The sequence below is a fragment of the Empidonax traillii genome, unplaced genomic scaffold (assembly GCF_003031625.1).
Source record: "Empidonax traillii isolate 1590-97213 ecotype Southwest subspecies unplaced genomic scaffold, ASM303162v1 scaffold126:size1624879, whole genome shotgun sequence".
In the NCBI taxonomy this organism is placed as follows: domain Eukaryota; kingdom Metazoa; phylum Chordata; class Aves; order Passeriformes; family Tyrannidae; genus Empidonax; species Empidonax traillii.
In genome coordinates, this window is record NW_020955319.1 from 715229 (window position 1) to 739624 (window position 24396).

Sequence of the window (24396 nt, forward strand, 5' to 3'; positions counted from 1 at the left end):
CCTAGATCAGTAACTCAGCATTACAAAGAGCACTTCCCAGAAGTTTGACACCAGCGTTAGAAAGACACAATCTGGATTTGAAAACAGTTGTTAAGTCTTCAGTAAACTCTTAAAGTTACCTCAGTGACCTCTTGCTACCTCAATGGCATTAGACAGACCTAAGAGTGAGACTAAAAAAGGTTGTTCACCTTAAAAGCCATCGGTTCCTTTATCAGCTCTCTCCTTCTACTGTATAATGTGATACATGAGCAGACTTACCTGGATCCATTGCAGGAGGATCTGGAACCCAGCTGGGGGGAGCAATAGGTGGAGAAACCGGGTCCTGGTGATCACTGGATGAAGCACCAGCTTCATGTCTGCCCAGTCCAGCAGCTCTCAAGGATCTTCTCATCATTTCCCTTAATCTCAAACTGAATAGAAAACCAAGGCAAAAATACTCTCATTTTCGTTTATAATTGGAACATTTTAAAACAGAATTGCGTACTGGGAAAGGTGACCATTTTATTTCAGCATAAAGAAGAACTACCCTAGAGGTATTTTTCATTACCATATTCCATTTTGTTGCAACAGAATATAATGGCCTTGGAAGAAGAGTCAGCCAGCAATGCATCAAGACAGATTTGAGCCCAGAATGCATCCCTAGTCACCACAGCACTGCCTCTTGCAGGCAGCAGCTGATGGGCATTGTCATTGCTACCTGACATTCCTTTTACCCCAGGCTCACTGCCAGGGGTATTAAACTTGTGCAAGGATTTGCTCTTGTTGCTACTGCTTTTTAAAATCTAACTACAAGCAGATAATGAAAGAATAAAAAAATGTGTTTAGAATAAATTTATTTTCAGGGGAGTTATTTATTTAAAGTTATTTAACACGAAAGTACTACTTCACTGAGGACAGTCAGCAAACAATTTCAAGAAATTCTGTATCATCTTACAGAGGAAAAGGTGTTGGAATAGGTGGTGGTGGTGGTGGTTTTTTTTAAATGCACTTCCTCTTAAGATTAACGTCTCCTAAGCATGTCAGAAGGAAGCGTCAACCCCTACTCTTATCTTCCATATCAAAATGATTATGGTGACGAGGACTGTAGCTTGGGAAGGATAAAGGCATCACTTCATGTCAATTGCTCTGACTAGAGAGCTAAGTAAAAGATTTGTACTGTGCCCTCAGCCAGAGCACTCTGAACTGACTAGAACTCAGTACAGATACCTTCAAATTCCCTGCAAGTAAGCACCACTCAGTTTCATCACAAAAAGAGGAAGAACATAAATGTCATCAGAAATTACAATTCTGTCAGAAACATCCTTTAGAGCCCCCTCGATACAAAGGACTCTCACTATGACAATGACTGCTGAGGGTAAAAAGAATCAACTCAAGTTCTTCCTCATTGGTGTTGGTCTCAGTATTTATCTGCGTAAGCGACCACTTCTCTCAGAAATTCTCTTTAACGAGCCTGGGCGCCTGTAAAATACTTCTGTGGTACTTAGTACTCCTTAGTAAAGAACACTAGAGCTTTTCCTCAAATTCCCTCTCCCCACAAGGAGGAGCATTTTCACTTCACAACTGAGGTGACAAAACACCAATCCCAGAAAATAGAATTAATTTAGAAATATCCCACCACTATTTCTCATACCAGAAAAAGCTTAAATAAAACCCACTGTAGTTTGGTGCTTGAAGAAATGAAATCCGACTTTAGGCTAGTAATAAAGCCCATTCTCAAACTAAACTAAAGGAAAGAATTAATAACAGGTTGGTAATTAATATGGAAATTAGCATACGGAAAACAAGAAGAAAGCATTACTGAATTTACCTTCTGCTGCTTGATGATCCTGCCCTATTTCCTGGACCATTACTGGACACAACAGAGATTGCATTTGCAATAGCTTCCACAGCTGAGAGCCTTTCAGCAAATGTATTCCTTTCAGAGCGCTCTGCTTCTGAAAAATTAAGAAAAGTGTCAGTGCTAAAATTTCACTTGGGAAAATTTTAAGAAAGGAGTATGAAGTATGAAATGTCACTAGTCAGAAAACGTTCCCTGTATTACTGTTCTTTATATTTTTTTTTTTACATTTAGAGGGACAGAACTTAACAATGATTCTGATTGGGTTTGGTTTCTAAAAGGCCATCAGGGAAGTAAATTCGAGGCACCAAAGCTCCAGTAGAAGCTTTCAGTTTTCAGTATCATCAAGAGACAAGGACCTAACACGTAGCTGGTTCCAGGTACTTGTTGAGTCAAGGCTTCAAAAACAATGACAACAACAACAAAAACCACCCAAGCCAAACCAACCAACCAAAGAAAAAAAATGAGACCACCATAAGAAAAAAAACCATACAAACCACACTTCACAATGAGCATCCATGAACAACAATGCAAAGTTGTGGGTTTGTACGATACACTCTACATATATGTAAACACGTTTAGGAAAACCCCCCTGATGGTTATGAGTGCAATAAGGCAGCACAAAGAGTTTGCATCAGAAAGAATGAGCATTTCTTCTAACATCTACAACCCTAAGCACCGTAACACCTAAAGGTTCTATTCACAACGAGGACTGAATTGTGTCAAGTGCAATACAAAAAGAAAACCAAACACAAAAGCTTCGTTGTACAGTTCCAGTACCACTTGAAGCAACCAACTGAAGCAAAGACCTAATGTAGATTTATTTATCTGCAAGATAAATACACAGATAAAGCAGTAAAGTCAGCTGTATAAGGTTTGCACAGAGTAACAATCATTGCTTCTTTAGGAACTACTGACAATTACAGATCACATAACCAGTACACAGCAAATTGAAATGAATCACTAGCATCATGGAGCCAGAAAGAACTGAAAGAGAAGTCACTTTCAGCACAGCACAGGCCAGGACAGGGACAATTTTCCTTTCAGCAGAGTGACAATTTCTGGTACAAACTAGAAGGAAAAGGCGTATTTCTGAACACATGAAAATACTTCCTTAAAGTGACTCTGATAATTCTTTCAGGACACGTCTCAAAGCGACCAGGACTAGTGCTCACCTTCCACTTACAGTCTTCTCAAACTAACAGTCATCTTATACACTTATTTTCATACTGACAGCACTAAGACCTAGATAATTTTTTTTTTTTTTTGATCAGGAAAGTGCTATTAATAACTGTCATCTGAAGAATGAAAGAGGTAAATCAATGGTGCTTGTCAGCTTTTATAGTACGTTCATTCTTTAGATCTTTCTACTCATCACTACCTGAAGGAGCAAAGATCTTAGGTTTTGCTTGTTCACAAGCATGTGCAGGCTTCTTAGACAAAAATCACCTACTACCCATGGCAGACGACTACTGTGCACTCACAGGACACTAATCCTGTGCCCCTGGCTCTACACAACTTGACCTGTAGCTGAAAATGAATTGCCTTTATATTCATGCTGTACTCCTTTCTCAGATCCACTAGTTCTCTTAACTCATGACCCATCCCTTAGTAGGTCTGGACCCCTCACACAGCAGGTCACAGCTCTTGAGAGTCATCTCTCCAGCAATACAGCCATTCTCTGCAACACATGTTCTGGTGAAAGTAAACTGTAACTGAATTTTCACTGTTCCACTTACACCGTTAACACTCATTTTTGGAGACACATCAGTCGTAAATGCTTTGGTTCTAATGGTAATTTGCTGTTCTGTTGGCTAATGAAATCTGTCCCAATTCCCTAGACAAAACCCCTCAGTTTACATGTGTTCAGTGATGTTGGCTGAAATTCACATCATAACTCTTTGATGATTTCACATGCTTTGGACATTTCTTCTGGACATGTTTCTTCCAAGATCCTTTCTATTGGCAAGAGTGAGGAGATACCAAAAACACAGAAACGGAGCAGCTTTGGGGGAATATATCTTGTATATCTGGGATATATTTTGTATATCTGGGGCCACTTTTCCTGCGATTCATTTACCAAACATTGCAAAAGCTATGGCAAACCTAGGCACAGGATCTGAAAGAAAAGGCGAAAAAAAGCTTATCCCTCAATATTTCCTCTCTGTCACAGGGAGGAATCTATAAAAAAAAAAGAAGAGCGAAGAATCTCAGGCAGGTACTAGCTAGGAAGGGGTACTATGTTCTGAAATCGTTAAGAAACATCTGTTGTCTGGAATTGAAGCCTTTACTCACAAATCAAACTTCTTTTACAATTTAAAAGATGGCCATGTAAGTCCCAGACAGTAACATTACTCACCACTTCCCTCCAGATGATGCACCAAAATTAAGCTTGCCCTAATACCCATCACTAACAGTTACAGTGGAAGCTAAATGTGACCTGAATCTGAAGATATGAATCCCCTTCAAGAACAAGTTTTATGAGGGGAAAGAGAGAGGCAGAGGAGTGTTACAAGTCTATCAGGTTCATGTTTTTCATTTTTCAGAAAGTTAAATTACATCCAAATGAAGTTACTGGAAAAAAACTGTCAAGGTTGCAAAGACAAGCACTCAAATTAGGAAAAGTCAGATTAAGTTTGCCTATGCATCCTTATTTCAGATTCGTTGTGTGCTTACAGTAAACCAATCTTCAGTTACACAGTTGGGGTTTGTTTGTTTATTTTGGGTTGGTTTTTTGTTTTGAATTTTTTTGTCACTCCACCCACCCTGCCCCCAGCAACAAGACCCCTGCCTCAATCAGTGCACAGGATGGACGACACACTTAAGATGAAGGGTTGTACAATGAGCAAGCTGTTTATGCCTTAATTGCTGCAACATTTGGAAGGGGTGAGTGAGGCAGCAACAGCTTCACAAAGAGAGGGAGAAACATTGTCTTGTGTTTAATGCCACTGAACATCACTCTGGAGAACTGGAACCTATTTCTGCCACATCTAACAGCACACAGAACTTTGTGAAACAAGTTTTTACAGATGATTGTGATACATTTTACTAATTTCTGGACACCTAAAAGGTGCCTGACTCACAAAAATAATTAACATTCACAGATCAACTAAAACTACTATTTACAGCTCTAGAATGAAGTGTTTTGAAATTACACCTATTAAAAAAAATGAAATCAGGCCCTACACTTCTCAAACAGAACCCTCAAAATTAGTTAATACTTTGAATACCAAAAACTTCAAGCAAGAGATGAGAAAGCTGCAGCATTACCCCCATTCTATAAATAGGGATATGAGGAACAATTAAGGTCTTTAAATGACTAAAATTCAATGACAGCACCATACAAAAATCCCACAAGGAAGTTCATTCATTATTCAGTGCAGGGTTTGTATGGTGTGCAATAGTAAGGAATGGGGCCACACACTGAATGATGAGGATAAAAAGAAATATTGAATAGCTACCCATTCGGTGAGCACCGTCCATCTTGTGCACTGAATGAGGTAGTCCTGTGGAAAAAATAGTATGACGGTGTAATTAAAGACCATTTCACAATGACTACCCATGTATAGCACATGGGTAAACTTAATTCTGGCATTTCCTAATTTTTGAGTGCTTGACTTAGCAACCTTGTTCTGTTAACATGCTTTTTACATCTCAGTATTTAATAGATTTTTTAAATGGTGTCAGTAACTGGCATTAATAGGTCATTCTTTCCCATTTCTTGCTACATGTCAATGGCAAGTAGCATTTCTTATTGGAGGCATTGACATATATTATAACACTTGAAAAATATTAAATGCTGTTTCTTGTAAAAGTTTATTAGTGAGATAGTGGGGATACTAGTGATATAAAGGTAGAAAAATACTTCATCTAAAATTAACAAGTGAATGTCAAAAGTTCGTCTTTTATAATCAATCAGCTTTTGAATTCTTATAAAACCTTATGAGAGTAATAAAAATGTCTCAGCAGCTTTGAAAGGCTAGGACACTTTTCAGGTGCTAAATTATAATATACCAAAATATGAAGAGAGCAACCTTTATTTCAGATTTCTTGAAAATGCATACAAAGTTTATCTTCAAAGTATTTTCATTATATTGTTGCGCTCACCCTCTTCCTCTTTTGTTTCTTTGTTGCTGGTTGGAAAGCATACAGATACACAAGCATGCAGAATATTACGGTTTCCATCACATCTGTGGCCAAGGAATGTCTGCAGCACTTGTGGATTCTGATCTAAGACAACTGCTTGTTCAAGATTCATCAGGTATTGTCTGCAAGCTTCATAGTCACATCGAAGAATGTGCTGCATTAATGTTTGTTTCTGTACTCAAAAGAACAAAATATTTTAGAAATTGAAAGTACAAACGGCAGACATATAACCAACCTTCCTACATACTTCTAATTTTCCATTTTTGAAGTTAATAGAAAGGTCTCTATCTAGGATAATGGCTGGAAGTCAGCGCAGGAACTCTTGGAAATATGCACGAGCACTCTTAAAAACAACTGCATGCATTCAGGTACAGATAAGCAAAAGGAACAGAGTGGCTTAAGCAGCAGAAGCTGTGAGGCTCACAAAAGCATTCCTTTGGCTTCACAGCTGGTTTCCTAAGGTAGCTTAGTTCTATTTCATGGCTACATGTAACATGGGGAAAGTGGCACAACTGAAAAAACCTAAGGGGGCTACATGAACTAGCTCTTACGTATTTCTTTTTAAAGAAGTGATATATGCACCGAGAAGTGAGCGATCAGAAGCTGTTGAAGGTCTGGGAGGTTCATCCCATCTATAACAAGCTTTTCCACAATGATGGAGTACTATATATATGGCCAGTCTCTTCGCGAACGAAGAACCGGGGAAGGTCTTTCCACCTTCCAGCCTGCGCATTGGATTTTTTAGGTGAGACACAGTGTGTGCGGAACTGAGCTCACCCTTTAATCCTGAGGTTCATCTGCCGGGGCCAAGCACGCTTGGACAGTGGCAGCGAGGTCCTCAGGACGTAGATGGATTGCCTTACAGGGCTAGCGAGCTCCACCTGCCCGGGGAGTGTCCTAACCGGGAATCGAACCCAGATCTCAGTGTTGACAACGCTGTGGTTTAGCCACTGCACCATGGAGTACTACTACACTGGGCAATCCATCTCAGTCTAACAGGGACACACAGTACCTCGGGGTGGCAGCAGAGCACACAGCAGATCTAACCACGCTGCCCCAAATCACTGAGGAGTTTTTACAAGCATGACATAAGATAGATACTCTACAGGCAATTCAAGTGAAAAAAACCTTCACTTGACTCTCATAGTTTTCTAGTGTATGGTCCAATTATATGATTTTTAAAAAACCCCAAAATTAAAAAATCTATTGCATTCTCAAAAAAACATGTTGCTGGATCCCTCAGAAAAACTGGGCACCCATGAGACAAATAAGATTGTACAGTGTTAGTAGACATTTTAAAATGGTAATAATTTTAAAACCAATGCCTAAAAATCTTACTAATTAAAAGCCTGATACAGAAATCACGCACCCCAAAATACATCTTTCGCTTTACTTGGCAAATGTGAAAATACAAATCAATATCTGAACAGAAGGCTGCTTTAAGCATAACTTCATAACGCCAAAGGGAAAAAAGCATGGGATTGGGTAGTAAAGAAAATATTTACCTCAACAGCCATAATGATAATAGCAGCTTTCTTTTTGATGGTCGAGTTAGCAGGAAGGTTTGTTAAAGAATGAACACCCATTCCAAGACTACTAATAGGTGGAAGATCAAGCCAGTCAGGGTCTCGTATCCCACCCATACAATCTTTTGCCATTGGATAGATTGTGCCATTTCCATCTCGAAGAATAATAGGCGATTCCTACATTTGGGAAAAAAAGGTTTTAAGTCTCCATAGTTTATAAATATTACCCATCCCAAAAGGTCCAGTTCTTCTTGACTGCCAACAACAACGAGAGTTTACTTAAGATTCTCATTTATGTCATTGTCTCCTATCATTACAAGTGGTGCAGTATAAGATACAAGATTCCCCTTTGCAAATGCCCAAAATGTGCTTAACATAGTAAATACTATTAAAATATCTTCCTTATCATATACATACATTATGAAATGCATGTATATGTGAAACATATAGTACCTATACTTTCAGTTTACTTAAATGCTCCAAATAAATTTTAATATATTGAAATTCAAGTTCAATTTTTTTGACAAAAACATTTCCTTTAATTATCCTAAACAAACTATATTGTGTTTGTGGAACAGTTGCATACAACCTTGATATATATTTTTAGTGTCAAAAACATGGGTTTTTTTCTCTTAACACTTCCATTTATTATCAAGAGTGGATCTTTATCTGATCTATTTCCAAATCATAGCTAGATAACAAGTTTACACTAACCCAGGAACCATTCTGTCAAGTTTTTTCACCCTTTTTTTACATTCAAGGTAGAATTTGAGTAAGATGTGCTTAGGTGAACTGATTGCTATTCCCCTTGTGCCTTCAGAATACTAATGGCAGCATCAAGTCTTTCATAACCTGTTTGAAAAACTGTTTCTCTGCCAGACTTTGGAAAAGCCTTACAGAAGGTTCTACCATCTCATTCAAAGATGATGGAAGTGAACTGCAGTGAGGTTAAATGACTGAGACAGAAAACCACAAACCTGTCCAGCTGTAAAAATAGCAACACTTCTTTCATTCTGACCCAAGAATGCAATGCTGCTGGTAGGGAAATTATTTTCCTGTTCAGCCTTTCCTGTGGCGAGGTCAAATATGCAGTATCGAACCCAGTTCCCAGTTTTCAGCACAGCATGCACTCCTTCAAAAATACACGAAGAAAAAAGTGTTTTACTGATGGCATCCAGTAAAAGAACTTCTATCTAAAGCACTTTCAAGGAATTACTAATATCAATGGAAACAACTGTGTATGTTCTTTTGACAGTGGGTGTTTTCCACTAGGAAAAGAGGTAATAAATAATAAACAGAGCTGGACTTACAGGGTAAGTCCTACTTACCTTTTGAATCTACATTTACTGCTAGGATCTCTGTTTTTTCAGGGATACACAGCTTTTTAGGTGTCCTTTGGAAACAGTCAGGAACTTTTGGAGTTCCACCAGTTTTTACAACCTGAAAACATATGTAAAATTTTACACTACAATTAAGCACACAGAGTGCTGACATTTCAAAATACTGATTGATTCCTCCGTGTTTCACACACACATACCTGTAGTTCATCTATTCTGAGCAGCCTACAGTCCTGGAGAAGAGAAGAAGGATCAGGATCTGAATTAGAACTGCTCTGACAGTTCGCATTACTGGAGGTGCCTGGAAATTTCACAGCAACATATGCACCATCCACTTTTAGCACCTGCAGGCAGAAGACATTACAGTTCTATCAAAAGCTTTGAACAGAATCTGATTTGCTTCAAAATAAACCAGATCTTTATCAGGAAAAGAAAAACATTTACGATAACCAGTGTTAAATTCTACAGCTCTTGGTCAGTAGCCCTGTCGTTTTGCTAAAATTACTGAAATCTTAAAAACTTGGATTTCTTACTGATTTCGTAAGCACCCTGAATCAGGTCAAAGGTCCCACCATTTCATCATCCTGTGTCCAACAGGAACCAACATCAACTGACAAGAAAAGCTCCTACTGATACTCCCAGCTTCCACCTCCTGAAAACAGTCAGACAACTTCAAATTTAATAGCCTGCATAGACTCTTCTCTTACTCATTGATCCACTCATTTTTGGAAATAAACACAATTCTTGTGGCAACGAAGTCCACACATTAGTTTATCCAAAAAAAAAAAAAATATCTACACTGAGCATCTCAGCTCTTATACTACAAGGCAAAGGAAATACCGTGGGTTTTGTTGGATTTTTGTTGGTCCCCTCTGAGACTTTTTAAAGCCTCTGTCACAGAGTCTTAGCGCTCCTTCCTCAAGAGGAATGTGGATAGTGGAAAAACGAACTGTTGGTTTATGGTCTGTTACCTGTTCTGAGCACTCGATAAAGTTCTCTGCTCAGTCCTTAGGACTGAAGGATACAGACAAGTCTAACCAGACATTCTTCACGGATCTGTGTCTTTCTCTGGCCCCCAAGGAAATGGAAGTTACTCAACTCCGCATTCACACAGTCATTTCTAAGACTGTAAACCTCTCTAAAGAGTTGCTACCATGTGTATCTAATCAGAACTGTCAAAACAGGCTTCCTTGATATAGAAACTTCTTATGCTATCACCAAACAACAAGGCCCTTCGAGTTTTCCAGTTGAGATCACAATTTTCTAAAAAAAGAAAACAAAGCTAAGAAAGAAGGGAATGGAGGAAGGATTGACAGTTTTAATTCTGGGTAGAAATAAGAACTCTGTGTGCTCTCTGTCTTGATCAAAACTAGATATAAACAAGCATCAACCTTGATTATGCCCTAATTTCAATAGTGTCTACAGTGAAAGTGCTTACCAAGCAATATTAAAGATCTAGATGTAATCAACTATCTAAAAAGGCCCCAACAATAGAAAACATCTCCCAGATTTTCAAGATACTGTAATAAAAATTCAGGCATTTCCATGTCTTCTCCCAGTTTCTTTACTTAAATGCACCCTCTCAAGTGCACTAGAGAAAATGATATACTGACAAACATCAAAGCATTAGGAGATTTTTCGTTACAGAAATTACTGTGGATAGTCACATGTCTTGCTCCTCACATGCTGAAATTTCTCTCTAGAAGAATTACTTGTTCTAGTAGTAGAGCATCACTAATGGCTATAAGAATATTACCCAAAAATTTCAAAATTCAGACCAGTCAACACATTCATGTACATTAACTGTCATTTGGACTATAAAAAGACAGATTTCTATTGAGATTGGAACACTCTAGACAAAAGCTGTGATTTAGTCAGAAAATTTATTCAATGAAAATATAGATGTCTTTAAGAAAATCAGACTAATTTACAAGCCTGAAATTGCATGCCAATGGTTCAGCCACAGCTTCTAGCCAACATGTAGAATCTTTTTTTTTTTTTTTTTTAATGAGTAAATGTTGCTACAAACACTTCGTAAATTTGGGTTGCTTTCTGAAAGAAAAACACCGTAAGAAAAGGTACAATTCCCAAATATTTAAAATATCCCATCTCCATGACTTGAAGTTTTTTCCAACATGCTTTCTGGCTGCTCTTAGTGTTATCAACTGCATCACTTCTCACATCACTTTCAATGTATTCAGTGAAATGCTGGCAGCTTTTAAAGTGCTGTAACTCTATGGTGACTCTTTCAGAGTCCACATGGCAATTTTTTCTTTTCCATTCAAGAAGAAAATCATGTATCTTTAAAAACTGATTTGGCTGAGAAGATATTCACAGAGTTTGAAGATTCTTCAAAGGATAACTAAAATCAGTTCTTTAGTTGAAGTTACTACTTCTACTAGCCTACCACTGTTGGCTGTTACACAGAAAGAAAATAAAACTATCCATTGATGTAGTGAGCAAGGAGACTGAGTGAAGCACTGACAGCAATTCTACACTGAAAGCTCCAAAGCAGAGATGTGGCATAATGAGCTGGCAGCAAACAAGATAAATATGCAACAAAAATTCCTCTTTAATTGAAATTATATAAGTCTGAGATAATTGAAAAACTCATTAAAAAAATAAAATGCAAATGCTTAAAGGATTTAGATGCTTTAGTTTCCAGAACTAATGTACTTACACTGTTGATATTGCTAAAGCAGAAGTTTCATCAATTAAAAACAAGCATTTTACAGAACTACATATACAATGTTTGCCTTATTAGGCCTTATTAAAAGAACATAATCAAATGAATGAAAAAAAAACAAGCAACAACATGGAAGTTTTAAGATTTTTTTCTGAAAGCAGAATACCTTTTTAGTGCATTTTCAACTACAGGATAATGAGATCCAATCTTTCTTTTTACTGGAAGAATTAAAATGATTTGACAAACTGCAAAATGAACATTGTTATCTCCTTTACCCTTACAATCAATCCACTGCCACTCTCCTTGACACCACAATGCCACAGGTAATCGTAGAATCTTTCCCTCTCCAGAACCACCACAATCCCTCTCAAGACACAGCAGCAGAAGACCAGGGAAAATATGCTTTTTATTTCTTATCCAATCTCCTTGTTCGAATGGAAGAAATTTTAACATCACAGAAAAGGATTCTCTACTCACAAAGTACAATGAGCACTTTGAAAGAAATACTGACACAATTTGTAAAATATTCAACTTTGAAGGATTAAAACCAGACTCCTGAAAGGGACTGGGTAACTCTCTTGGGATAATAACCAGTCTGACCTCTTTCAATTTATCATTATCATTGGAAGGCTTCAATCTCAGACAGAAATTAAAAATTAAAAAAAAAGTTCAAATGACTGACTGAAATCATGCAATACAAGGTATAGGTTAAAGAACAAACTACTCAATCCAAATTAATGTTTCACAAAATGTTTCACCTAGGACCTTTCTGGGCATAGGAACTGCAAAACTGGTAATACACAGGAGTCGCACCTGCTTGAGGATAACTTTGATGACCAGAAGCAGTTTGGGGAGGCCTTGGTCACTGCCAGTGGAAAGCCCCAGACCAAAATGAACCACAGCTGCCAAAGAAAAAAGCAGCTCCAACTCAGGTTCCCTATCCCTCTGTTCTAAAGGTGGTTCCAGACACCATTTCAGAAAAGAGATCCAGAAGCTAATGTGGTTAAGTAGACTATCCCAAAGTGCATGGGATCGACAAAAAAAAACTTCTATTCCTCTGATACCAGTGAGCTGTAAAAAAGGCTTATTTCAGCCCGTATCTTTTCTAAATGACACTAAAAGACCTCTCATTAACACAGACAAGTGCCAGGCTTTTTCATTCCATCAGTCTTCCATTAAGTGGACAATCTTGTAATGATTACCTCCTCCATGTAATGACAGACTTCGAGGAATAAAGGCTTAGTTTTGTTCCAAGCCATGAAGGATTTAAAGTGAAACAAGATTGGAAGGTAATAAATTTCAAGGAGCAAGAGGACTAAACACAAGATATATCTAGCAGACATGCTTTCTTAATTTCTTTCAAGATTACCCCAATGTAAGAACTTCTGTACTCTCTGGTCATTTGCTGCTTTGGCATCATATGTAATAGACACTTACAAAGTGTGTGTAAAATGCTGGTTGTAAGATCTACTGGTATCAAAACAATCACAAGCACTCAGGGGAGAGAGAAACAGGCACATGAGAAGTTGACACCATCTACCTGCCCACAGTTGTACAAACAAAGCACAGCAGGGGGCTTGGAAGGATTTCAATCAGTTTTTAGAGACATCATGAAGTTGCTGTGTATATCGAACAGCACAGGGACAGAAATTTTGTAAAAACAAAACTATTTCAGGAACATAGGCTGAGCATCAGTAAATCTGAGCACTTTTCCTATCTCTAAATTCCACCTCCTGAAGACTAAGTGAAATTTCTTTTTTTATGTATAACAAAGAATTATACAGAAAATTTTAAAAGATGGTAAACATTTTTTACAGAAGCTCACAGCTATCACACCTGATTCACTTTTATCTAAAGAATATAACTGTTAAAAATTTCAGATGCTCTTGCAGGTAGAAGGACAAAAATAATTGTTTTATTCCTCTTACAACTTCAAATCTGAATTATTCTATAAAGTAAGATTTTTGGCCTCAGAAATCAATTAGTACTGCAAGTTGTGTTCAATAAACTCGTGCCAAATTATCAGTATTTCTCAAAGATGCCCCAATATTCACATACTCCACAACCACATATTTTACTGGATGGCAGCACTGAGAGAAGCTCAGTGTTGCTCCACTGACACCATACTTTGTAACATCAAGTTCTTAAATCCCAAAAAAGTGATTCAAAGCCTTTCCAATTCTCTGAAACACCAAAGGCAACAAATTCCAAGGTTATACTGGAATAGTACACTCTCATGCAGGATGCTCAGGCCACTGAGGCCATCCATACCAATACATCAAAGATGTAACTTTTCAGACTGTCACTCAGTAAACAAAAGACCAGATTAACATGAATCTGAGTGAACTCAAAGGACAGAACTTCTTACCTCATAAAGTCCTAAGACTCCAAACTCACATGATTATGTTTTTAGTCTGAACCTCTGTTTACTTATGCACAGATTGTTCAGAATTTGAATCCTCTTTGTGTTTAGTTCAGCTCACAACAAGCTAAATTACGAACACTACTGTTCCACAATGAACGACATCAGCTACTCTGGAGCCTGCAGCAGAAAACTGCCAAGTGTAACTCTTCTGAAGACTGAAGTGTCTTCAGTTTTTTTCTTTTATACCATCACACCACTGATCCAAATTACAAACGGAATATATAACAAACAAGGCAAAAAGTTGTTTATACCCTTGTCATAAACTGAATTTCTGTCTTTAACCTGGACACCACTAGGCAGAATTTGTTATGATTTTATCTGCTGCTTTCAATCTAAATTCTGAAGTGTTACAAAACTGTAAAAGGAAAAACATGAATGACACTATGCATCGCTGGAAAAGGACAGCATGCTTTATGAACTAAAAAAAGCATCTTTGCCATAAATGAGTGAGAGATAATAGACTCAGCAGTAGTCACAGAAGACAGACCACTTACTCATCTTAGCAATTTAATGAAAAATATTAACATAAAAATTCAAGGTCATCTATATTTATCCCAGTAGTTCTTGATGCAATGCACAGATAATTTGGCAACTCTATACAGAAATAGCAGAACAGTCTCTGCCCTGAAAATCTTGGGGTCTAAAACAGGAAGGATAGATAAGGACAAGAGGAACTTCCCAAAACTGATAACAGAGGCACACAAGGCTTTCAGTGACTTCAACTAGATCTCAAAACTTCAATTTTTTTTTTTAAGTTTCAATGGATTAAGTTGCTCCATGCTCCTTTCTACAGAAATGACCTAAACATGATAATGACAATTCATTGTGGGCCTCCTCCTTTCCAAGATGAGACAAGATTTGCTCAAGGCAAATCTTGCACTGCCGCACAAGTAAACCCCTTAGGAATGCAAGTAAAAATAACTCTTACTAAACCCAACTGCCTTCGGTTGGACAGTTACTTCTCTTCTGGTAACTTTTTTTTTTAAAATTTTCTGTTAATCAAATAGAAAGCAACCCAATCATTTCCTCTTCTGGAAAACCTTTATTGGCTTTCTTGTTGCTCTTATTTTTGAAAAGCACACCAGAGAACTGTCTAGAGGCCCTGATCCTGCCTAACATTACACAACAATGCAAAAGGAGAAATTAAGTATTTTCCTTCATAGGACTCTGAGTCACAGCAAAGGTTTACTAGAGAGAAAATAAAAAAAATTACAAGGACTAAACAAACAGATTTTCTGGATTAATAAATCAAATAACTTTATAGTCAGATTAATGAAGCATGTCATTTATAATCAAAATATTTGTTCTCTGCTCATCAGAATATGAGATTCACCCAAACATTCCACCATGTGTATATAAAAGTCAGTCACAACAGGTGAACCTCTTTGCGGTCTCATGGGACATACAGGAGCTGTTGTTCAATACACCAAAAATAATATCATATCTGCTTTTCTTAATATTGTGGTTCAACCTAAAGTACCAAAATGTTATTTTTTAAGATTCAGCATGTTCTGTTCACAACACATTCACTCTACTATTATCATTGTTTTATGGACAAATTAAAACACAACAAAAGTCACACTCATCAGAAATACTCCTAAGCATCCCCAAAGGTAAGATTCAGCTTATTGAAAAGAAAAAAATTCTTTCTCCTCCCAGATACAGTGGGACAGTGCATTTTAGACAAACCTTGCCAACAGGAACGTTCTTAACATCTTCCACAAACACAACTTCCCTCAGGGACCACTGTTCTTCATTCACTTTCTCCTCTTCTTTTGGGGCAGGAGTAGATCGTCGTCGCTCTGAGACAAAAAAGTTATTACCAAAAACAAAGACTTGAAATATTGAATCAAAGTATAAAAATGCAAAGTTCAGTAAACACCAAAGCTTTCCCTCAAAAATATTACCAAACCTAGGAATCAACAAGAGGTTAACAGGAATGTAACTTCAAGAGCTAAGCGATACCTACATGTATCGTGTCATTTCCATGTTTTTCTATACATTTAGAACTAATAAAGCCTATTTCATAAACAAAGCAATTGTTAAGGACATTTAAGCAAAGTAATTACAGTAAAATAATTTTTTTAAATTTTAAATTTTAAGTAATAGAACAATAAGAATACACTAGAATTAGAATAAAAGAAACAAGCCCTGTTTTGGAAGGGCTCAGATACTCTTAGTAAGACATCTGACACTGTAAGACCCTTCATTCAGCCCTGCTGCAGTGCTTTATATCAACTTTACAAAAAGTCTGCTTGTCTACCACATATGGATTATTTGGTAAACTTCTAGAAGAATAGCAAATGAGGCGGAAAATAGCCATTTGGGCTAATAGCAATTGCAATACAGTTAGATTCACTGCAAAGACATCGTCTGAACTCCAACTGTAGTACACTCAGAATCAAATTTAAATACATAACATGGCTAAATTAACACTGACAAGAACCTTTCATCTTCTTCACTGAGTATAGTGTAATTAATACTATAAACATATTTGAAATAAGCAGAGAACTTCCAAGCTAATTGCACAGTTAACTTCAAACACTAGTTCAAAATCCCAAGCAAAGTTGTAGTCAGTGAAAAATTACAGTCGAATGAACTGTAAAAGAGATCATTAGCAAAAGACTAATAGTAAAATTAATTAGTACTGAAGATCTGAGCATACGAGATTCTCAGTCACTGCACGAGGCCATTTAAGTCTTGAAGTGAACATGTCTTAAAACTGCAGTATGAGAACAACTAGAAGAAAAAGAGGTAGAGAGAAGATTTCTTCAAATGATGGCACTGTAATTAACACTTTATAAATTTATGTGTTTAAGTGGAAAGAGAAAAAATGCTTAAGGATTCCACTTACATGAATCCTGATATAGCCTTTCAGATTTTTAAACACAACTTGTACCATAAAACTTCTCTGGTTTTGTATGCTAGTAAAGAATGTCCAATTTTAGACGTTTTTTGTAACAGATGACAAACTACTGCTTTATGCATTGAAATTCAACTGCAAGGCAAGTTGTGCAACAACAACTTTATATTAAAAGGAGTTTTCCAAAACAAGTTCAAATTCTGGTCTGTAAAGAAACTCGTTATCACATTGCAATTAAACATGAACAGCTTTATCTTAAGACTTCCTCTCACCTCCTGAAAGATACTTTTGATTCTGAGAACCATTATGCTTGCACAGATACACCTTACACCAAGTAGTCACTGCTTATACTAATATATTCAAATTTAACACTGACAATTCACTGATTATCCAAAGTCTATTACAAAAGCCTTCCTCTGTATTGCAGACTGAAAGACTGAAGGATTCTGAAATTAGACGAGAATCATTGTAGAACTGCCTTTTATGGAAACTTCTTATCTACACAAATATTTCATGTTACTCTGAGCTACACATCACTTACTATATGGCATTGATGCACTGCTTGCTATTGAAGATGCATCACTACAAGTGGAAGCCGGGGATGGTGGAGGACCCATCTCAGTTTTCACTGGTTCCTGTTTGCTTTCAGGTCTAGAATAAAAGGTAGTACTTTGAGAAGAAAGAAAAAGTGAAAGCTGTTTACTTGACAATGGACAAAGTGTCAGTGTGTCCCAGCCACGTTCATTTAATAATACCTTAATGAAACAACTCCACACTTGCAAACAATCATCCTAACTGACAAGGCTATAAATCTTGATGTTGGGAACAGTGCAATGCTGCTTAATCAGAGATTAGCTTTTTAGCATTAACTAGGCATAGATAAAATATTACAGAAAATAAACATGATGAGCTTCATTTGAAGATAGGAAGAATTTTTAGCTTTACACAGTAACCTGAAACTCCAAAACTGCTAAACGTTTTCAAGCTTTACTTGAAATTGTTTAAATGAGTTTTAAGAAACATTTAAATAGCAATTGTCTACCCATTTCTTTTTTTTTTAAACTATGGAGGGGCTGAAACAAGTTTCCTAATCTCATGAGGAGCTGGAAAACAGTTGGTTCCAGTTTCAGCTACTAAAATATAAAGTCTTGAAAACTTTATGAAATACTGTAGGTAAATCTTCATTTATTCCTTCTGCATTTCACACGTCCATAGTGGTTTCACACAGCTGAGACACCTTCCCTGCAGTGAACATTTCTGCACATTTAGCAGAGCTTACAAGAAACCTAGTCTCATATAAAGAAGGCAAAAAATTCAAAATTATAAAAACCTGACCTTCCTTCTTTTTAATTTTTTATCACTCACCAATTCATGAGAACATCAAATAAATGTTCTCTGTGTGTGCATGTGTGTGTTCTCCGCACTTACTTTGCCTCAGTAGTTTTGCTGGCTTTCTCCATGTTTTTCAAGCTCTCAGGGGACCGAAGCTGAAATCGACAGCTGTCATTCATGTTCCAAACAGATTCCATTAACACACCCACTTTAGGAATTCCAGCACTGATTGAAAAAGCAACTGCTCCAGCATGATAGAGGGGGTTATTTCTTAGACACACCTACAGACAGAAGCATTCATTTATATGAGAACAATGGATTATACCGAGGGAAATCACATGTACATGCATTTTCTTGGTGGCATATGTAGTAGTCAAAACAGAAAATTTATGGAATTAAGTGAAGAGGAAAGTCAGCATGATGTACAGAAAAAGAGACTGTCATGCCATTCACAGCTGAAAGCAGTGCAACTCTTTAATGTATGTTCAGTTGTTCAACCACAAAAGGAACAATTAATCCAGTAGCAGAGACTCATCCCAATGTCCATTAGAATGGATTTGGAATCAAAAGAAATGTGCTCCCTGGGAAGGAGCTGCTTTGTCTTGTATTAGTTCTGGTACTAATCACAAGAAGAATTCTACACCTCTGTATCAGCTATTAGCCTTTCTGTTAAAGGCTTCAAACTAAAGGTCTCTCCCACTGCATAAATAAATCCAACCAAGACATTAATACTGCAGGCACTTAAATGCCAAATCATTTACAAAGCTATGTGTTCTATCAAGAATTGTATTTCTACAGTTACTTTCACTCAAAATACAGAACCAGGAGGTAAGTTAAAAAAGAAGTCCTTTGGATGAGTACAGCTTGTTCTTCCATGTGTGCAGCAATAATCATACTTGTAAAACAATAAAAACACTTAACAGGACACATCCATTTACAGCCATATAATTAAAACATACTATTTTAATTCCATATTATTGATACCACTTTGCTGCATAGCAAGAATAGAACCTAATTCATTTTGTTGTGGGTTTTTTTTAGAGCAGGTTGTAAGGTCATCATACAGCAGATTAAAAATGCCACTGGTGACAGCTGCACTTGCCTGGGTTCCAACAGTTATGTTTGGCATAGAGGAGATACCAGCACTAGACTTCGGCTTCTTATTTTTTGCTCTGGCCTTTTCTAGCATTTTCTTCCTTTGGCTGAAAGGAACTACACCCCTGTGGAAAAATGCATAGTATTTAAAGAAAGGCTATGAGAGAAAAGCTTTTTTCAGAACTTCAGTTTATTCCTTCTGCTTAATGTAATCATGATAAAACATGAAAGTGTCTGTGCCAGCTTCTCCAAAATCTCAAAGCACTGTAGAAATGTCATCTTTTTCTATACTGATCCCCACTTTCCAAACTCATCTCAACTGGCCAATTTATTAGGAGGAAAAGAGGTAGAGCACACCAGTTATTTCAAATGGCTTTCCTTCCAGTCTGAAGTGCTGCATGACCTCTGTCACAAAGTGGTAAGCTCCACTCACCGCTTTCAAGTTGTGGGTTCTCTCTGAACTTCAAGATATCTTTCCCACAACTAGTGATAATTCTCAGAATTTGCAGTCACTGGGGAACAAGATAAGCTTTTTTGTTTCTAAATTCTAAAAGCCTCACTTTCTCTCTGGGGACATGGCTAAAGGAGTGTAAAACTCTTATAACTGACTTCTGCTGCAAGAGGGGAAAAAAAGGACACTTCATTTGTAATTGGATCTTCTCAGTTTAGCTGAAAGTAATGTCTACATACACAATGAAGCATGCTTGTTATTTTGAGGCTTCATGTTCTAGTAGGTGGGTTATAGAGTTAGATGCTTTGATTTGAAAAGCTCCTTCAGGTTAAGTAAAACATGAAAAGCATCAGTCCCTTGCAACGCTGGAAAGTGAAACCCTGTCTAGTGCACTAGAGACCATTGTAACTAAGGGTATAAATAGTAACAGAAGCTTCTGTCTACATCCATCTGGTAACATAAAATCACCACAGCCCACATCTAACCCCTTCCAGAAAGGACATGCTAGTTAATAAACTGCTTCCAAAGACTACATATAAATTGTTAAAAAGTCTTTGTATATACTGCACTGATTATTCTAAAAGCAGTAAAGACGGCAGGTTCTAATAGCCAGGTATCTTCAGTGTTACAGTTTAGTGGGTTCTATATTAACAGTAATTAAGTGTGGTATGTCAGCTGTGACATAATGAAAGGGCCAAGGACCAGAGAGGTATAATTTTGAGATCTAGGAGTAGAAGTTAAAAAATACATCTGTGTTTAAGTTTACAAGTTTAGCTACAATTCTACCCAAATATTTTTCTAAACAGTTAATAGAATTTAATGTTTCATAGAATTTTCAATGCTCTGATTTCCAGCTCATCATCAAGCACGTAACTCATCCATGCCTCAAAGGTACTTGAACTTTGGGCATGATATAGAACGCAATGACTGCTGACACACTCAAAAATAATGCATGCTGACGATGCATTAGTATTATTCAATGAATTCACTCAAATTAGAAATTAATTTCAGAGCCTTTAGGGAGTATTTGAGGGAGGGGTTTTTGCTTGATTTTGTTTGTTTGTTTTTAACATAGGCTTCTTAATTATCAAATTGTTTGTTAAAATATTTTAACCAGCATTTCATGTTTTGTTTAAAAGTGTTCTCTTTTAACAACAAACTCCAGAGGGAGCATCTGATGTTATTTCTCTCTTCTTGAAGATCTAGGCTACAAACTAACATGAGATTTTCTAACAGAGCCAGACAGAAGAACATCAACCTCATATGTGGGTAAGTTTGTTCCATATTTATAATCTGAAAAGGCCCAAAAGGCAGAGAGAAAGTTATTCTCTGACCCCCAGTAGTACTGATATGCTAAAACATTTACACACATCTCCTAAAAGAATGACCTTATTCTGTTAAAGATGTTATAATTGGATCCAAAAGCTTTAGGCATTAAAAGAGAATAAATATACTTTAAAAAGGGAACTTAAGCTCAAGTGCAGAGTTACAGAACTCAGAGCAATGATGGTTCAGTAGATTTTCAGTGCCTCTCAGAACCAAAGACATGAAGACATGCAGAGTATCTACATTGCTGTACACAAACACGGTATGTACTTACCACCAATACAAGTTGTTCTCTAGCTGAGCACAAGTATAAAGAGCACAACAGTGTAGAGAAACAATCCGTTCTCCCTGAAGCTCCGAGTATGTCTGTGCTGTGTGTTCTAACTTAGAAGCTACAGAGCTTAAAGTTTCATCTACCCATGTAGCAACCTAAGGGAGAAGGGAAGAAAGGAACAGAGAAGGTGGAGGAAAGAAAAGACAAGTTGCACCTCAGTTGCACCTTTAATTTAATTATTTACTGGTTTTGAAAGGGGGAGGGAAAAAAAAATCACAAAGCAAAAACCAATTATTTCCTTTGGAAATTTTTCCTCTACCATCTTTTCTTTCCCCCCAAAAGAGCTTTTCAGGAGTTTTTTCCGCTCTATTTGCAGTCCTCAACATTAACAAAAAGGTTAAAAAAAAGAGATAGCTGTCATAAAGGATATGGATGTGTTAGTGTCTTTACCAAATAAGTTTCAAGTTAACTCTTAACTGGGCAGAAAAGCATATTTAGATAACTTACTTCAATGCCCTTAGTTTTTCTATTGAACTTATACAGAACAAGCTTCTCTATTCTCAAATCAGTATGAGTTTCTACTGTAACAGCAAAAAGTCAAATATTTTAGATAATTGGGTAAACAAAGTACCTTTTCACTGTTTTAGCTGTAAATCCTACAGTTTGGGGGTTTTGGTTTTAGGTTTTTTTAACTTTTTGCATTTCTACAAAACACCAGTTAAAGAGGAAAAGAAAGAATGAACTAATTAATTAAATACTTTCTACTATAGATGAAGCTGAAAAATCAACTTCTCTATAATATAATGGAAGCAATTGAAAAAAAAGAGCTTTTGTCAAATTCAACAACCAACAGACTTCTCATACCTTGTTATTTTCCGTGGCAACAGTTGCTCTAATACTATTTGCAGAAAGGAGCACTATCTTTTCGTTGGTTAACCCCAAGAACATGGCTCGTGGGTGATGTAGCGAAGGATTCTTTGGAAACAAAGAAATATTTTAGATATTCAAAGCATATAAATCATTCTGAAGGTAAGCATTTAAAGCTGTACAGTACCTGTGCATTTCTGTAAGGCTCTGATTCGCTCCACTTCCACTGATAGAGTTCTCCTTTACTGCTAACAGCCACAAGCTCAGAATACAGAGCTCCAATACAAATAAACTTTGTGCCATCCTACAAACAGAGAAATACAAAGCCTAAGACAGCAATAGTATAATTACATATGGAAAAACATATAAATGCCAAAAAATAAACTTGGAATTGCTGATTTTTTTTAGAGCACCCATGAATGTTGAACCTGAAAATAAAGATATATCCAGCTTGTCTCGAGCTCAGCATGTCCTCACACACACAAAAGCATTTGTTGTTTTTCATACAGTAATAAAGAAAGAGATATTATTTCCCTGAAGTTTAACAATAGCATATACCTGGCAATTAACTTGGACTGTTTACTAAAAGCTTCCACAGTATTTTAAGAATAAAATACTGCTCATAAAATTAAAGATGAGAAAATCTCTTCAATTTGTGACATTAAAAAAAGGGAAGTTTCTGCTTAAAATTCTGGTTTTTTGAAATTAACAAAAAAAACAACTTAATTCCATTATTCCGTTGCTAAGTATACTCAGGAAGGTATCTTCCAGTTACCCGAGAAATCAATTATCAAATTCACTGTCTCATCAATTAAACAACATTTATCTTTCACTTCTGAAGGTAAGTAACTGCAAAGAAGATCAAGTTTAAAAAAAAAAATAGTATGCTACATGGCACATTAATGCATCATTATAACCCAATATGTTGAAAAAGCTTCTAATTATTGGTTAATCTCCCTCTCACCCTGTTCTCCTTTTTAACATTTTAACAAAACTCACATGGATTGCATCTTTCTACTACTTACATAGCACCACTTTGTTCACATTTCATCCTCTACCTTACTTGGATCTCACAGACCTGTTTTTGTCCCTCTTAGATTGTGTTTTATATCAATGTTGCAGCAACTACACAATGTTACAGTCTTACTTCCTCCGAATTCCTGTTCCCCCTTGCACTGAAATGGATCTTAAACTACAGAGAATTCCAGCGATTTCACAAAACATCTAATTCTGCTCACTGAGAAACACTTGTAATGTTTTGCTGCTCCTCAGCAAGTGCAGCTACAAAAAAACATGGTCTTTCTGACATCTTTACCAGTAACAACTAAAATTTTCCTTCCACATATAGGAGAATACAGCTTTACCAAATAAAAACAAACCCCAAAAAACCTCCAAAACAAAGCAAATAAAAAAATTAAATACTGTGTTCTACAGCTACAAATCTGAAAGACAGGTACATGATAACCACTACAGAAAAGACTGTTTATCTCCCAGATCAATATTTTTAACTGCCTCTCTCAGATTACAGTATACCAATACACCAATTTGTGGTGGTTTTAATCTAGGCCTTCCCTGGTTACCAGTTTGTAACCAAGGAAGGGGCAATGTTCCCAGTATTCCATACAATTTTTACGTAAATCGTGGTATAAATAAGAGGGGAGGAGCGGCCTTCCTTCTTCTTCTCTTCCGGCAAGGTTCGGGAACAGTGGGTCCCTGCGTTGGTCTCGCTTATCTAAGGCTGAGGCCTGCAGCATCCACTGACCTGCCACGTGGAAGCTTGGAGAGTGCTGGCAGCAATCCTGCTTTCTAAGGGATGTGGTGAGATTTGATTTACTAGTTATTTTACTGGTTCTCGGGTTTGATTGCACATATCTATTCGGTGTCCCTTTTTGTTTCCTTTTGTCCCTTCTTCCCCTTTCCCTATCCCTTCAGGGGGCGTTTGGATTCCTGTTTGCTGTGTACATAGCATCTTAACTGTAATATACATAAAATATATTTTTTATATAACTAGCTTGGTTTTCGGGTTCTTCAATTTGCAAAGTTTTTTTTCCTTTGCCCTGGGGGAAGTAGAAAGGGGGGAAGAGAGGGGCTGCTACTGGGGGGTTGGGCATTTGGCAGGGAGCCAAGTCCGAACCATCACTGTACTTCAGCTATCTGAGAGGAAGCTGAACTCTGTCAGCCTTCAAGAAAGTCCCACCATCCAGCACATTTATCTGTCCCCTAAATTAGGA

At 37.0% G+C, this 24396-nt stretch overlaps 1 protein-coding gene across 14 annotated transcripts in view; it reads right to left on the bottom strand.

Moving 5' to 3' along the window:
• The window catches only part of UBR5 (ubiquitin protein ligase E3 component n-recognin 5), an 87307-nt gene that overhangs the window by 26097 nt on the left and 36814 nt on the right, over positions 1-24396 (bottom strand). For 11 of the 14 annotated variants that reach the window (XM_027883422.1, XM_027883424.1, XM_027883426.1 and 8 more), the window contains 15 exons: positions 22353-22469; positions 22163-22273; positions 21299-21453; positions 19255-19372; positions 18249-18433; positions 17362-17471; positions 15647-15759; positions 9047-9190; positions 8838-8949; positions 8487-8641; positions 7489-7686; positions 5945-6155; positions 5299-5343; positions 1808-1934; positions 259-410 (listed from right to left, as the gene is read on the bottom strand). In XM_027883422.1, coding sequence (XP_027739223.1) covers positions 259-410; positions 1808-1934; positions 5299-5343; positions 5945-6155; positions 7489-7686; positions 8487-8641; positions 8838-8949; positions 9047-9190; positions 15647-15759; positions 17362-17471; positions 18249-18433; positions 19255-19372; positions 21299-21453; positions 22163-22273; positions 22353-22469 — 2053 coding nt within the window. The remainder of the gene's footprint in view (positions 1-258; positions 411-1807; positions 1935-5298; positions 5344-5944; positions 6156-7488; positions 7687-8486; positions 8642-8837; positions 8950-9046; positions 9191-15646; positions 15760-17361; positions 17472-18248; positions 18434-19254; positions 19373-21298; positions 21454-22162; positions 22274-22352; positions 22470-24396) is intronic. The other 3 variants (XM_027883417.1, XM_027883421.1, XM_027883420.1) reach the window with 1 other exon arrangement.